The sequence below is a fragment of the Apis dorsata genome, unplaced genomic scaffold (assembly GCF_000469605.1).
Source record: "Apis dorsata unplaced genomic scaffold, Apis dorsata 1.3 scaffold_247, whole genome shotgun sequence".
Classification (NCBI taxonomy): domain Eukaryota; kingdom Metazoa; phylum Arthropoda; class Insecta; order Hymenoptera; family Apidae; genus Apis; species Apis dorsata.
This window is the reverse complement of record NW_006263526.1, coordinates 575,790-589,910: the sequence shown is the minus strand read 5'-3', so window position 1 is coordinate 589,910 and position 14,121 is coordinate 575,790. Positions and strand designations below refer to the sequence as shown.

At 34.1% G+C, this 14,121-nt stretch overlaps 3 protein-coding genes across 4 annotated transcripts; 2 read left to right on the top strand and 1 right to left on the bottom strand.

The window, feature by feature from the left end:
- Positions 1-490: 490 nt before the first annotated feature.
- LOC102673906 (glutathione S-transferase-like) lies at positions 491-1,945 on the bottom strand. 2 transcript variants are annotated; one of them, XM_006615978.2, is made up of 5 exons: positions 1,555-1,945; positions 1,328-1,476; positions 1,084-1,251; positions 822-967; positions 491-750 (listed from the first exon to the last, which is right to left on the bottom strand). In XM_006615978.2, exons 2-5 carry the CDS (start codon positions 1,464-1,466, stop codon positions 583-585), a joined length of 621 nt encoding a protein of 206 aa, XP_006616041.1. In that variant the 5' UTR covers positions 1,467-1,476; positions 1,555-1,945; the 3' UTR covers positions 491-582. The 2 variants fall into 2 exon arrangements, with proteins under 2 accessions (XP_006616041.1, XP_031366446.1); XM_031510586.1 differs by having other exon boundaries at positions 1,635-1,945.
- A 230-nt stretch (positions 1,946-2,175) lies between these two features.
- On the top strand, positions 2,176-7,904 carry LOC102674443 (glutamyl aminopeptidase-like). Its single transcript, XM_006615982.2, has 16 exons — positions 2,176-2,505; positions 2,600-2,847; positions 2,932-3,079; positions 3,139-3,409; positions 3,751-4,016; positions 4,117-4,251; positions 4,405-4,688; positions 5,047-5,135; positions 5,195-5,322; positions 5,405-5,605; positions 5,688-5,767; positions 6,295-6,443; positions 6,525-6,657; positions 6,984-7,097; positions 7,193-7,301; positions 7,514-7,904. The coding sequence occupies exons 1-16, from the start codon at positions 2,272-2,274 to the stop codon at positions 7,661-7,663; spliced, it is 2,739 nt and encodes a 912-aa protein (XP_006616045.2). The 5' UTR covers positions 2,176-2,271; the 3' UTR covers positions 7,664-7,904.
- Positions 7,905-8,804: 900 nt separating this feature from the next.
- LOC102674299 lies at positions 8,805-13,843 on the top strand. Its single transcript, XM_031510588.1, has 5 exons — positions 8,805-9,247; positions 9,848-10,064; positions 10,128-10,283; positions 12,294-12,583; positions 12,836-13,843. The coding sequence occupies exons 1-5, from the start codon at positions 9,078-9,080 to the stop codon at positions 13,317-13,319; spliced, it is 1,317 nt and encodes a 438-aa protein (XP_031366448.1). The 5' UTR covers positions 8,805-9,077; the 3' UTR covers positions 13,320-13,843.
- Positions 13,844-14,121: the final 278 nt, after the last annotated feature.

Here is a 14,121-nt window from a genome sequence, read left to right as displayed (position 1 = left end):
CAGCGATCATTCGAGAGCGCTTATTGGCCGCGCCGCCACCAGCTGCCGCCACCCGTTTACCGAGTGGAGGCGCCACTAACCGCCATGGTCAATAGACGATCTTACATCTAAATAAATTAAAATTCAATCTTTTTTAAAATAATAAAATCAATCGTTATGATTTCCTTGTTCGAAAGACCGATATAAAAGAGAGAAAAAGATTCAAAAACAGATTCATTGAACGTTTTATTCAATTAGGTTACTAGGCCACTTGTTAGTCATCGATAACATTTGAATATTTTCAAATATTTTCAATTATAATATTTGTTCCATTTGCATTTTAAATATAATTTTAATTAATATTATTAGTTTATCGTGATTGTATATTTAATGATCGTATATTCATTAAAGATTAAACATTAAAACATGCAAACAACAGCTGGTAAGTTAGCAGACCATATGCAATACCGCCAAATTTGAATTATCATTTTACGCAACAATTAAAATGCAATTTTAATATTTGAATTTAAGTTTTCGTTATATTTATACAATACACAAATGCACATTTTTTACATCATAAACGTCAAAAATATGTATCGATCATTAAAATTCCAATTTTGGTCTTTTTTCCACCCAAGCTTTGATATTTGGAATCGCCAATACTTTCTGCTTCAGAGATTTTAGATAGGGCTTGTCGTTCGTGATATCCGATTCATAAGCCGTATTCAGCGAATCTGAGATGCCGACGAAGAACAGATCAGCATAACTCAACTAAAAATAAATAAAATATAACTCAACGAATTTCATAACCCATTTACAATTATAATGAATAATACACTCACCTTATCACCATGCAAATAGCCTCCATTGTTCTTTGCCAATTCCTCCAATTTATTCAAGTAAAACGGTATCACCCTTGTCATTACATCGACTTTCTTCTTCGCTTTTAAAACAGGATCGGATTCTCTATAATAAGACGATATTGTCACTGGAAAGAAGAAAAGGAAATTTATCGATCACGTAGCTGAATCGAAACATTATTCACGTTAGTATATATTCGTTCGTGAAGGAATCAATTTGCATGGGAACGAAATCAATATTTACGCCATCTGAAATCGTAAAGAGCGCTCGCGATCGCGTCGATCTGCAACGTATCCAAATCAGTTTTGCCAAGCAGATTAAACTGTTTGGCCAGGTAACGGCAAATAGGTAATGTTTGCGAGTAAACTTTGCCGTTGATTTCCAACGTGGGCAGCTGACCGAACGGGGTCGCTGGGAAAACATCAAAATGTAGGTTGAAATTCTCAAATTTTTATTGAAATGGAATAAAAAAAAGAATGAGTTATACTTGGCTTCATGTTGCTCCAATCTTCCGAAGAATGAGTTATGCGAATATCCTCGAATTCGACGCCTCCATAACTAAGAAGAAACCTGATGGGTTCTCCTAGTCCCATTACGTTGAAGTATACTAATTTGTAACTCGCCATTGTCGTTAATCTGTGAAATGTAGATTTTAAACCTTTCTTCTTTTTTTTTTTCTTTTTCTTTTTTAATAATCACTAATTTCAATTTTACACAAAATTTTATGAAACTTGATGATAGATTATTCCTTTATTCACACTATTATTCTGAAAATGAATGGAGTAGACACAAACAGTCAAGTGTAAGACACTGTAAGTCACTGTGAATTAACCGGTTCTCAACGTTATATAAGAATTATACATTTCCCTCTCCACATAGTCTGGATTTCTCTCGTCCTTCTCATCACTGAATACATTCTCTCTGTCTATAAAATACTCTCACTGGCCTACTACGAAGTCTGTTCATGACCACTCTTCTGGTTACTTTCACTTTAATATTACTACAGTATTATTTCAGCACGAGTTATCTTTTCATTAACTTATACAATGTGTACGAAACAACAACAATAATTTTTTTTTCTAATCAATTTTTTAAAATTTTGTTTCCAATATCAAGACGACTTGTACGGACAAAGTGAAGTGAGCAGAGTATATCTCTTGACATGAAGACATCTAACCCATCCTTATGGTTATAAATCATCCAGTTTCCTTTGAATGAAAATAATATTTAATATAAAACGAATATATTTCGAATCAATAATCTTTAAACCTTATGAAGAAGAGATTAAGTGATTTGTATCGTAGTTGAGACTTCAGTAAGCAAAAAAAAAAAAAAGAAAAGAAAAGAAAAAAGATTCATTTTTCAATAATTTAAACTCCGTGACACGATAAAGAAATCGTGTGGCTGAAACAAGGAATCTTTGTTCTGGAAATGACCAGCTGGCCATTTATCTTAATTACAATAGTCTTAATGAAGACGAAAGATCCTCGTGCGATCAACGCCGAGGTTCCTCTCGATAATTTAAGTCCACACAATGAGTCTATGGAAATCGAGAAACGTCTCCCGGAAGATGTAGTTCCCAAGAAATATGTGATTACAATTTCGCCTGATTTTAATAAAAATGAATTTCACGGTAACGTTCGTATAGATCTCGAATTATTAAATGTTAGTAATTTTGATATGATAAACAAAATAGGATTATATAAAATATTATTTGTAAAAATTTGAATTTGTTTTTTTTTTCTTTTTCTTTTTAAAGAACCGAAGTCACATTATTTTACACTCGAAGGATTTAACCATATCGTCGACTAAATTGTACATAGAAAAACCGGAGACAGAAGTTCAAATACAATCTATCGTTAAGTTGATGAAACGCGAGATGTTGGTGATCAATACTCATAGAAATATCTCCCAGGGACAATACTTTTTGAAAATGGATTTCACCGGTAATCTGACCCAAAAAATGACCGGATTTTACTTAAGCACTTACTTTGATAAATCAATTAGGTAAAATGAGTTTGATATATATTTATATAATATTCGGATAAATCATAGAATCGAATGATAATTTGGATTTTCTATTTTGCGCAGAAAATTAGCGGTGTCGCAATTCGAGCCACATTACGCCAGAACTGCGTTCCCTTGTTTCGACGAGCCAAATTTCAAAGCCATTTTCATTATTAATATCATTTTCACGAAAATGTTTTTGTATCATGCACAATCGAACATGCCTCTTAAGGTAATCGAATCATCGAGGTTAGTTTATTATTAAAGATATACAACGATTACTTTTGTTAGAAAGTAGAGGCGATGAAAAGCGAGGAAGACAAAGTAATCGCACACTTCGATCCCACACCACCAATGTCCACTTATCTCGTTGGCTTTCTCGTGAGTGACTTCGAATGTGTAGGAACCAATATGGATCTCTTAAATGGAAACGAAATACCAATAACTATTTGCGTGAGGCCTATGTTCAAGCACAAAGTGGGATTCGCCTTGAACATCACAGTTAGAACGATGAAGTATTTCCTGGACACGTTTCAGATCGATTATCCCCTACCAAAGCTTGGTAATTAAAGAATCGACCCATCGATCTTACAATTTTAATAGCTTGAAATTATATCGAAATTATATAATCTCCCCAATGTTCTATCTTGAAACTTGAAATTAAATTTTCCCATGTACATTCCCTTCGTATATTAAAACATTCTCTTTTATTTCACCACAGATGACGTAGAAAGACAGAGAAACGATAAAAATAAGCTTATCAAGTTTCTCCCCTGCGGCCTTCGTTTATTTCTGCCTCATTTATTTCCAATACTGGCAATTTTTAGAAAATAGACCGACACCAATTTATCTCAAATGATAGCAATTTCGAATAATTATTTTGTTATTCATCTCCCATCTCAGATCTCGTCGCCATACCTGATTTCACGGCCGGCGCAATGGAGAATTGGGGTTTGATCACGTTCCGTGAAACAGAGCTGCTTCACAGCGAAAACAGCTCTTGCATCAATACGAGAAGCGTAAGCTTGACGATCGCTCACGAATTGGCCCATATGTGGTTCGGCAATCTGGTCACCATGAAATGGTGGGACGATCTTTGGTTGAACGAAGGATTCGCCACTTACATGGAGCATCTGGCCATTAATTCTTTGTTCCCCGACTGGAATCTGGTCAACATTCATCCCTTGAATAGATCTAGTTCTTCTAGTATCGTTGATTAAAATAAATTTCACGTATCCATAATTTTAAATCTATCTTCTTTCTCATCAGATGGATTCCTTCCCGTTATACACTAAATACGTCTCTATGAAACACGATGTGAAACTGCGTGCTCGCCCTATCGTGAAACGGATCGAGGATCCAGAGGAGATAGAAGAGTTATTCGATCCGGTGACTTATCAAAAGGTACGTTGAGAAAACCGTTCGTAGAGAATGAAAATTCTTGCAAGAAGAAGTAGATTATTTGGAGAGATTGAATTTGATGATGAAATTAATGTCAAAGAGTGGCACGGAGGGAAGACAAAGAAAGTACAGCAATTGTGGTTGGTTGAATGGTAGGCTGCGTCGGTGATTAGGATGCTCGAGGACGCTATTGGCAATGCCAGCTTGTTCTCTGTTGTCGGAAAGTATCTGAAAACCTATCAGTTTCGTAATGTGGATTCTCGAGAATTCTTCGATATCCTGGCGAACAATACGCATCCCACCATCGATATCGTAGATTTCGTCTCTCGATGGATGAGATTCCCCGGATTTCCGGTGGTCAACGTCCGCCGAAACAAAGCGGATTTTCAACTGCTTCGACGACGCTTCGTGACGAGCAGACGACTCAATGAAACGATCGAGTACGTATAAAAAATGAATAATGATCTTGAAAGGGAAAAAGATGAAGAGTCAAAAAAAAAAAAAAATATTAAAGTGACGTTAAAGGAAAATATAGTAAAAAGTAAAAAAATAAGATAAGAAAAATTAGAGATGAGACGTTCGAAACTTTTTTTTATTCGAAAATCGAATGCTCGGAGAATGAAAAGTATATATTTCATAGATTAAAATTTTGAGTGAATTGAAAGAATCTCAGAGACGAATAGAGAAAGAAAAAAACAAATCGTTCAATGTTTCGAGAGTTTCAAGATCTGATCAGAAAAAAATTATGAGAAGGAGTAAAATATTCGTGAAATTTTTCGAAATTTCATTTTTGTTTAGTACAGGCTGGACCATTCCCATTAAATACGTGACGAGCAGACAAAAAGATAAAATCAAGTTGGATTGGTTTCTCGCTAATTATTCTTGCGGTAATAATAGCACACAAATTTTCATCCCCAATTTTTTAACATTACACTCCAAATTGCAGTGGAATTATCGCTGGGAAGATCGGTGGATTGGATCAAAATGAATCACAATTCGATCGGTTATTACATTGTGAATTACACGGAAGATGCCTGGAATACGTTCAGCAAATTATTATCAGACAATCATTTAGTATGCGTCACAATTACTTTGTATAATTCTAAGAGTTTTTTCGTAATTGTCAGCTTTTGATTTCACGTTGAAACGATTTCAGGCTTTGAACGCCATAAACAGGGCGGATTTGTTGCACGATGCTTTTCTTTTAGCGGAAACTGATTTGAATTACTTTATAGTCATGAACCTAACTTCTTATCTAGTGAAGGAAAACGCTTATCAACCATGGGTCGTTACTGTGGAATGGTTCAACCAAATGAACAGATTGCTTGCAGGGACACCCCTGCTTAAACGTTTCCAAGTAATGTGGAGAAAAAATATATATATAGAAATAAAGTTACAATCGTAACAATTATTATATTTTTCTGTTATAAATTTCTTAGTCATACGCGAAGAATCTAATCGACAATATTTATCGCAAAATCAAATGGAATTTTCATTTAAAGGATTCCTTTAAAGAAAGGTTAGTTTAAATTTGCGTGATAACAGGAAATCTTTTAATTATTTGAGAACGAGAAGAGATTTTTTCATTTTTGTTATCTACGTACGTAATTATCTTTCGTAAGAGAAATTTATAAATATCTCTTTAATACTATTCAATTTCATGAATTCTTTTCGTACATCGATCTCAAAACAATAATAAAAGAATTATTTTATTTTTTATTAAAAAACTTGTCCATCCAAAAGTTCTTTTATTATTTGCTTGATGATTTGTAAAACATTATTATATTTAACAACTCAAACTTCTTACAAATTGAATTCCATTATAAAATCGCCAATCATTAATATTGATTTTATTAGAAACATTATCACTTTTTCTTCATTATAGAATAATAAAATCACAAAAAAAGAAAAGAACAGAATATCCGTATACTAAAAATCCAAAAAGAACTTTTTCAGACAACCTTTGTCACATACTTCCTCTTCTTACATACTTTTACGAAAAGCCATCCATTAAGAAAATCTTGTCTTGTTTCCGTTCGTTTCAAGAGAATTTCGTGTATTGATATTGAACGCAGCTTGCAGCGTGGGCCACGAGGACTGCCTCGAGAAAGCCGGAAAATGGTTGAAGAATTTTCTACAGAACGTGAAGCACGAACCGTTGCCAGTCGATATTCGATCTATCGTGTATTCGTACGGTGAGAGAGGATAACTTGGCAAAATATTTTTTCTTTTTCTTGTTTTGTATATAATAATAATAATAACAAAGAATTGTTTAGGCCTGTTTACGCGCGATGTTGGATCGATATACAAGAATATGTCGCAACGATTGAAGATGGAGCAAGACGTACAGGAAAAGGAACGTATGATGATCGGATTGACTGGAGTTCTGGACAAAGATATTCTTAAACGGTTCGTCAGGCAGCGATTCATTCGCAAACTAATTGCCAACAACTCTTCTTCGACGATTCGAGGTTTCTCTGTTATTTTGTCGCTGTCCAATTTGTCGAAGCCGCATCAGATTTATGGCGCTTCTCGAATATAAATTTATAGTCGAATGTGCGAATACAGACGGAGTCGAAGGAGCGTTACGAAATCTTTGGATCGTCAATCGTTTTTGTGATTCGTGATTTTCCCTTTTTTTGTTTAAAATTTTCAAATCGATTGATTTCCGAATTAATATTTTTCTTAGTTTCAAAAGAAATGATAAATTCTTCGATTTTTCTCTTCGATTTTAGATATCTCACGCAAGCATTGGACGAGGAATTCATTCGTAAGCAAGATTTTGCCACGTTGCTGATGAAGATTGCCTTGAATCCCGTGGGGTTGGACGTCGCCTGGAATTTCGTAAAGTAACTGATGAATTTTTTCGGATGGAGAAGAACTTTTGTTAAATTTGCATTGTTTAAATCAGTGGATCAACAAATTATATTAAATTTTCTCGTAGAGAAAACTGGGTAAAGCTACGCGCAAAATACAAAACGAACGACTACATTCTAGGAAAACTTACTTGTGGAATCTTATCTTTGTTCAAGGATCGTCAAAAGTTAGAGGAGGTAAGATCATTTTTGTGAAAGTATATATAAAATTTGTTAAAACTAAGTTTATATCTCGAAAATCTTTGATATTCGAGATAAAAAATATATATAATTGAAAAATTCGAAATTCTGAAAATTTAAGTAAAGAATAATTTGTACAATTGTATGAATTAAACAATTTTCGATCCTTTTTTAAACTGAATCAAAAAGAAAAATTATTATTTCTATAGGCAAGAAGATTCTTTTTGAAAAAAAATGATTTAAAAATAACCATGAGCATGAAGAGAAACACTATCGAAGATATAGAAAACAATATCGATTGGATGGATTCCAATATGCAAATGATCGAGCAATGGCTGCTCTCTCGTGGATTCAATTAATTTCTTTTTCTTCCCTTTCTATGTCAAATATATTTTGGAATCTATTTATCCAATGTGATCCATCAATTGATGGATTGATATTCCTCGATCGGTTAAAAGATACGAAGCAGATATCTTTTCTCTAATAATTTCAACAATTTGATTAACAATACGTTCTAGTATAAATTCGTAAACAAGATAATGCCTTCTATCTATTTTCCAAGTTTAGATTAATTTTAATTAATTTTCGCGAGAAAAAAAATCGATTAATCTTTTTTTTTTCTATCTTCCATGCATTTAATGTAGATATATAAACAATTTATATAACACTATTCGCAATTCGTTATAAATATACTCGTAATCATTTCGTCATGCAGAATTTAAAACTCGTTTAACTTTTTATGTCTACTCGTAGTCACGAATAATTCTCTGTGTGGCTAAAAATATTTGCTTTAAACAAATAATAGTTTACAGAGATTTTTTTCAGAAAAAACGTAAAATTATATAATAGTATATAATAGTACCGAATTAAAAAAAAAAGTCAAAATTATTATTATTTTTCAAAGAAATTTACCTTATAATCTTCCAAATTTTAATTTCCAAACGATGGTAAAATTAATTTTTTAATGCGTTACGAGGGCTCCAAATTTTAATTCCTTTCCTCTTTAAACGTATTTTTGTAATCTACTTCTAAAATGTTATTTTTCCAATTAAATAAGTAATCATTGAAAATATACCATTTAAAGAATATATTAAAAAGCTTTCTATTCCAATTTACTTCGTTTCGATAATTTTGTCGATACATTGTACTTGATGAATTTGTCATATTTTCTTGTAACACGAATATTCCAAGAATAAAAAGTGAATTGACATTAAATACAAATAAAATCAATAAAATCAATCATCAAAATCAGGGATTAATCGACCTCCGTGCATCTAAACCTCTTTACAACGAACTTCCCCTTCGTTGCTACGAACGAAAATATAGGCGTGTCGTATCTAATCGCAGAAGAAAGAAAGAAGTCATTCTCCTTACGAGGCGACTTCGTTATCGGCCATTATCGAAATTTCTTTCATTGCCGATACAAACCGACCTGGTAAACAAGCAGAGAAAGAGAGAGAGAGAGAGAGGAGGAGCCATCACCGATAGCCGACGCAGACGTTCCAGTGAATCGGTCCGCGAATGATCCTCCGTGTTCATCGACGCGAGTGCACCGTCTTGCGTCCACCAAAGTCGACGAGCGTCGATTTTTTGGAAGCATCAATCATCTCGAACAATTGGAGTGGATCGATCGAGGTGAAAGGAAAAAGGGAAAAAGAAGAAAGGAGTCGAGTTTCGTTCCTTCGCCATACCATTTTCGCTGGTAATTGATGCTTCGAATATTGGAAATATTTTTATTCTGATTCCGAGAATAAGGTGTCGGGGGAAAGGAGGATGAATAGAACGGTGCATTACGCGTTGGTGGCGTTTTGGGAGAAATCGGGGTGCAAGATCGTGGCCGATTACCCGGCGAAACAGGATCCAGCTTACAGGGAGATCGCTTTGAGCACGGTCGATGGACTAAAGTCGGTGGAGAACGACAAGATCAGCTTCGATCGGGGCAAGTAAGCGCGATAATTTGAATCGCACGATTTTTCAAGAATTTCGTTTTTTGAATATTTCGTTCGAAATAGGGAATTTTATTATATGAATGCTCGAATGAAAGAATTATTATTGTTCGAGTGGAAACTTCGGATGTGTTTAATTACGTTGACTCTCGGAGATAATCAGTGGCGAGAAAAAAAAATTTCAAATATAATGTTGCACGATAAAGAGTGCAAAGAATATTTGCGCACGGGTGAATGTATTTTTGAATTTATCGTGCTCGTTGAATAGATTCTTGTACATTGCGATCTTTTTATGTGGTTAATGTGAATAATTAATTAAATTTCTTATCGTTAACGAGTTTTGAGTTTTACACGCGATTGTAAAATTTGTATGGATTAAAGTTTCCCTGGAAAATAAAAAATTAAAAAATATAGTTAGTGTTAATCAAGTTAAGATAATAATTTCATGAGTGCTTTCTTTTTTTTTTTAATTCCATAAAATCATTACAAATGGACAAATCTACTTTCCTCTTGCTTCATCTCTCGCGAATAACAATTCATAAAAATCGTTCCTTGATAACGGTTCCTGAAATCTTGGAAAATATCATTTCTCCACAGGTACACGGTACACGTGCTCATCGGTGAACTTCACTACGCTTGCCTGACCCTGAAACCGGATTGCCCTTCGTCAGCAGCCAAGCTGGAATGCTGTTCCCAAGTATTTCTGGAGAGGTTGAGAAGCATTTACAAGGAGCTTCCTATCCTGGCCGATCTGACGAGAGATCTAACCAGTTTGACTATCATCGATCTCTCGAAACCTCTGAAAAAGATAGTGGTATGTTGAATTTAAGACATTCCGTTTGACAAAATAAAAAAAACGCTGAATTACACGTTTCAGGATGAATACAATCAACATAATACCGACGTGATACCAAGATTGGAAGGAGAACTGGCGGAAATTCGTGAAACATTGATGGACGGGGTTCAGAAATTGATCGATAGAGGCGAGAGGCTCGACGAACTCGTTCGAAAGACTCAGAGCTTGCAAATTATGGTAAATCAGGTTGCGATATCAAATATCAATTTGATCGATGTTGTATAAATAAATCGTGTAACGAAGGTGCATAATTAGATCGGCACCGTGAAAAATATTCATTGAAACGACCCCATCGATCAATAACGCATCCACGAGTACGACCCCGCGAATCGATTTATTTCCCCGAGGGTAATGCGTGTCGAGATTACGCTTTTTTTATATTTATACGCGTTGAAACGATACGAATATTAATTGCCTCTGTATCGAACCTCGATTAACCACGATCCTTCACGCTTCTAAACTTGTCAACCTGTATTTTTATATAATTAAAAATCCCTTTCGAATTACTTTCCCTCTCTATCCACATTCTTCAATCTGTCTTGCAGAAAAAAGATTAACGACAATTGAACAATTTTCGAAATTCAATTTAGAAAAGTTTCGAGTTTTCTTAACATTTTTGTTGTTGTTGTTTTTATGAAAACTCGAAACTTTCGAAGTTTTAATCGAAATAAACGAGGAGTAATTTGCGTAAATAATGCTTGGGTTAAAGTTTTTGAAACCGAATCTGAAAATTAGATTTTGATACATTGCTAAGAATTTTTCTCCATTTTTCTTACTCTGTACAGTCAAAGGATTTTCACGTATTGGCAAGAACGAACAAGAAGAGGAAGAACGCCATTATGGCGACGATGACGGTGACGTTTATGTTTCTCTCCACGACCCTCTTCGTGTTTCTACTCTACGTAGGGATTCTCTGAAAAATTGTTATAAACGTTACGCATAAGATTTTCTGAGATATACGAGAAAATAAATAATTTATTAGCCAGAAAAATATATCGTTTTCTAACTTTCTGCGTACATACATATTTCTTCTTGATTGAACAACTGTCGCATAGAATTATCGAATTCAGTAATCCATATCAATACAAATACACGACGAAGATTCAATCTCGAATGACGGACACATTTTCGTCAATTTTATTTTATTTTAAAAATCTTTTCCATGAAGTATTGTCATTAATTAAAAAAAATAAATAAATTGAAATTCGCAGCAAAGTTCACAGTCACATGTCGTACAATTACAAACGACATTAGGTTCCTCCATTACAATAATAATTTCCCACATCCGACATCCGAATCTCGTCGAAACGAAAGTCATCGAAAATGGCATCGGTGAAAGAATTAATGGTAGATTTCGTTCAATTCGAAGACGACATCAGACGAAAAGAATGTATGGCAGAAGCGACCAGATATTTGTATTTCATCGCTGCACGAAGGATACAGGTTAATGAGGCTTGTTCGAGATAACCTGGAATTCCTAGAAAAAATTTTTTCCAGGGATCCTTTCAGATCCCTGAGAACGTGCGAATAAGATAACCCCCAGCCTACGATAACGACAATTTCTGCCCGAGTTTATCGTTCTTATCTGAACGACGAGCCTCGCTAATAATAAAGCTTCCAGTGTTGTAACCATAAGTCCGTGAGATATCGATTATTTAAGGTCAAGATCACGACACATCGATCCTACGAGTCATCCATGACTCCTCCGTTGTTGTTTTTCGCTTTTTGTATCGTTGCACTTGATACACTTTGCAAGATTCTCACCTGAGGATACATTTCGTGATTTTAATATATATATATTATATATATATTATATATAATAATATATATTATATACTTTAATAAACAGAGAGAAAATATGGATTATTTTTAATTTGCACGTTATCTCTCTGTTATACTGAACTATTAATTGATTATTGGAAAAATCTAGGTGTATAAATATATATATATTCTTTTTCGATTTACAATAGAAAATAGAAAAATAGAATTATTTCGAATGTCTTGAAACATTGTAGAGTTTGTGTGTAATAAAATATCGAAGAAATATATATATATATGAATTATGATTCTCTGAAAAAATTTTTCCCTTTAAGCGGGAATTCTCTATTTCTTTATTCGATTGAAATTAGGATATCGTTCTTCCGATGTTACAATTCGGTTCAATTGGATTTTGGGTGGGCAGTGCAGGCCTGGATCCGCGGTATTCTCACTAGAAATCATCTTCGATTGCTGCACGAGAGCGCTATCATCATTCAACGTCATTGGCGGGGCTATTGTGCCAGGATCATTTTCGAGCAATACATGATTCAAAGTGTTCATCAAATGTGGCAGGAATATTACAACAAGATGGCGATCAAGATTCAAGCGTTTTGGCGCGGTTATTGGCTGAGGAAAACTGTGCTCAACATTAAAAAGATGCATCGTTGGTTGAACGAAGTATACGAAAAGAACGAGGAAACTGTGAACAACATGAAGAGGTTTCTTTATTTAATAAAAATCCTATTCCTGTTCCTTATTCATATTATTTCATATTATTTCATTTTATATCCACGTATTTCTTTTTTTTTAATTTAATAAAGAAAAAAGGGAATCGTTGAAATAAATATATTTGAAGATGATTTTGATTAATCATTTTTAAATCGTTCAAAGATTATTTGTGATAAATTTTACGTTACGCTAAAAATATAAGAGAAATGAAATATTAAAATTGGAAATATTTTATCGTTTAGATTCAGAAACAAGGAGATCGAAAACGTTCAAAAAATAATGGAAGAAGAGTCGATGCAATGGATACTTTTCATTCTGTTCAAGGTAAGTTTGAAACGATTAAAATTACTTGATTGTAAATCAAATTTCGTTGTCCCGTTCCGTTTCGTGTTACAGCTTCACCATTTGTTGAGAACTGCGTGCCGGCCAGGCGTGCTCACGAAAATTGACAATACCAAGTTCACTTTTATCGAGGCGATGCTGAAATGTTTGCAGTATAAACATTATGTACGAAATAAAAAATTGAGATCAAAGGAGAAGTGTCAGAAATGTCAGATCGATGAGAAACCATCGTTTATTCTACGAGGCACCTATTACGAGAAATGCGAGAAGGAGATTCGTGAAATCCAAAAAAGGCTGGAGGCGGAAGCGATGCCACTATACAGAAGTAATAAATTGAAAGGAAATATTAAATTTAAGTTCGATATTCCATTGGCCGTGTGGTAAATTTAGGCGAGCCTTACGATGAATATGAGAAGAGTATGCGAAAACTGAACCATATGCGCATACTAACTGCTTTGGAGGAAACGTACGACTGTAAATCGAACGTAAAAAAGAAGGAAGAACAGAAGAAAGCGTGTTCCTTAAGAAAAGAATTCGAGCAGGAGGCTTGTTACGTCAAGGAAGACTTGCTTCTTGAGGAAATCGAGAAAATGGATTGTCACCTGAACCGGTTACACCTGAAATGCCCCGTTCACGATGCTTCATAATTGTGTTTTCTTAAATACTTCCACCGATCAATCAATATGATATATTCGATGGAATATGACAAACCTCGAAGAACAAATGGAACTAAAATTAAAAATCAAGCGTTCGATGCTTTTACGATCCAGGTTTACGCTTAATCGTTATTTATTCACGATCTTGAATTATTTTCAATGTTGTTAGCTAATTTTTTTCAGATGACACATTGATACTATGATTATCGTTCGTGTCACCAATGGATCGCTCGATGCTGAAGAATTAAAAAATCAATCCAATGACCAACAATCTTGTTAACGTTATATGAAAACGTGATCGATATTTTTGATCAAAGAATACCCTCTATTTTCCAAACAATTCATCCCTTATTATGATCTTAAACCTATGTATTCAATCGTGAGCAAAAAAAAAAAAAAAAATAAAGAGAAACAAAAGGAGCGATCTAAAAACTTTTGAAAAATAAACTTTTTAAAAAAAAAATCCCCTCTTTTTTCCAAACAATTCCTCCCTTATTATGATCTTAAACCTATGTATTCAATCGTGAGCA

What these genes read in the sequence shown, in the direction of transcription:
- LOC102674443 (XM_006615982.2), top strand. Translation starts at nt 2,272, where the DNA reads ATGACCAGCTGGCCATTTATCTTAATTACAATAGTCTTAATGAAGACG. An exon ending in TTATCCCCTACCAAAGCTTG is followed by an intron (nt 3,410 to 3,750) that starts GTAATTAAAGAA and finishes CTCCCATCTCAG; the next exon opens with ATCTCGTCGCCATACCTGAT. An exon ending in ATCGTCAAAAGTTAGAGGAG is followed by an intron (nt 7,302 to 7,513) that starts GTAAGATCATTT and finishes TTATTTCTATAG; the next exon opens with GCAAGAAGATTCTTTTTGAA.
- LOC102673906 (XM_006615978.2), bottom strand. Translation starts at nt 1,466, where the DNA reads ATGGCGAGTTACAAATTAGTATACTTCAACGTAATGGGACTAGGAGAA. An exon ending in TTGGAGCAACATGAAGCCAA is followed by an intron (nt 1,252 to 1,327) that starts GTATAACTCATT and finishes ATGTTTTCCCAG; the next exon opens with CGACCCCGTTCGGTCAGCTG. An exon ending in GCTATTTGCATGGTGATAAG is followed by an intron (nt 751 to 821) that starts GTGAGTGTATTA and finishes ATTTATTTTTAG; the next exon opens with TTGAGTTATGCTGATCTGTT.
- LOC102674299 (XM_031510588.1), top strand. Translation starts at nt 9,078, where the DNA reads ATGAATAGAACGGTGCATTACGCGTTGGTGGCGTTTTGGGAGAAATCG. An exon ending in AACCTCTGAAAAAGATAGTG is followed by an intron (nt 10,065 to 10,127) that starts GTATGTTGAATT and finishes TACACGTTTCAG; the next exon opens with GATGAATACAATCAACATAA. An exon ending in ACTGTGAACAACATGAAGAG is followed by an intron (nt 12,584 to 12,835) that starts GTTTCTTTATTT and finishes TTTATCGTTTAG; the next exon opens with ATTCAGAAACAAGGAGATCG.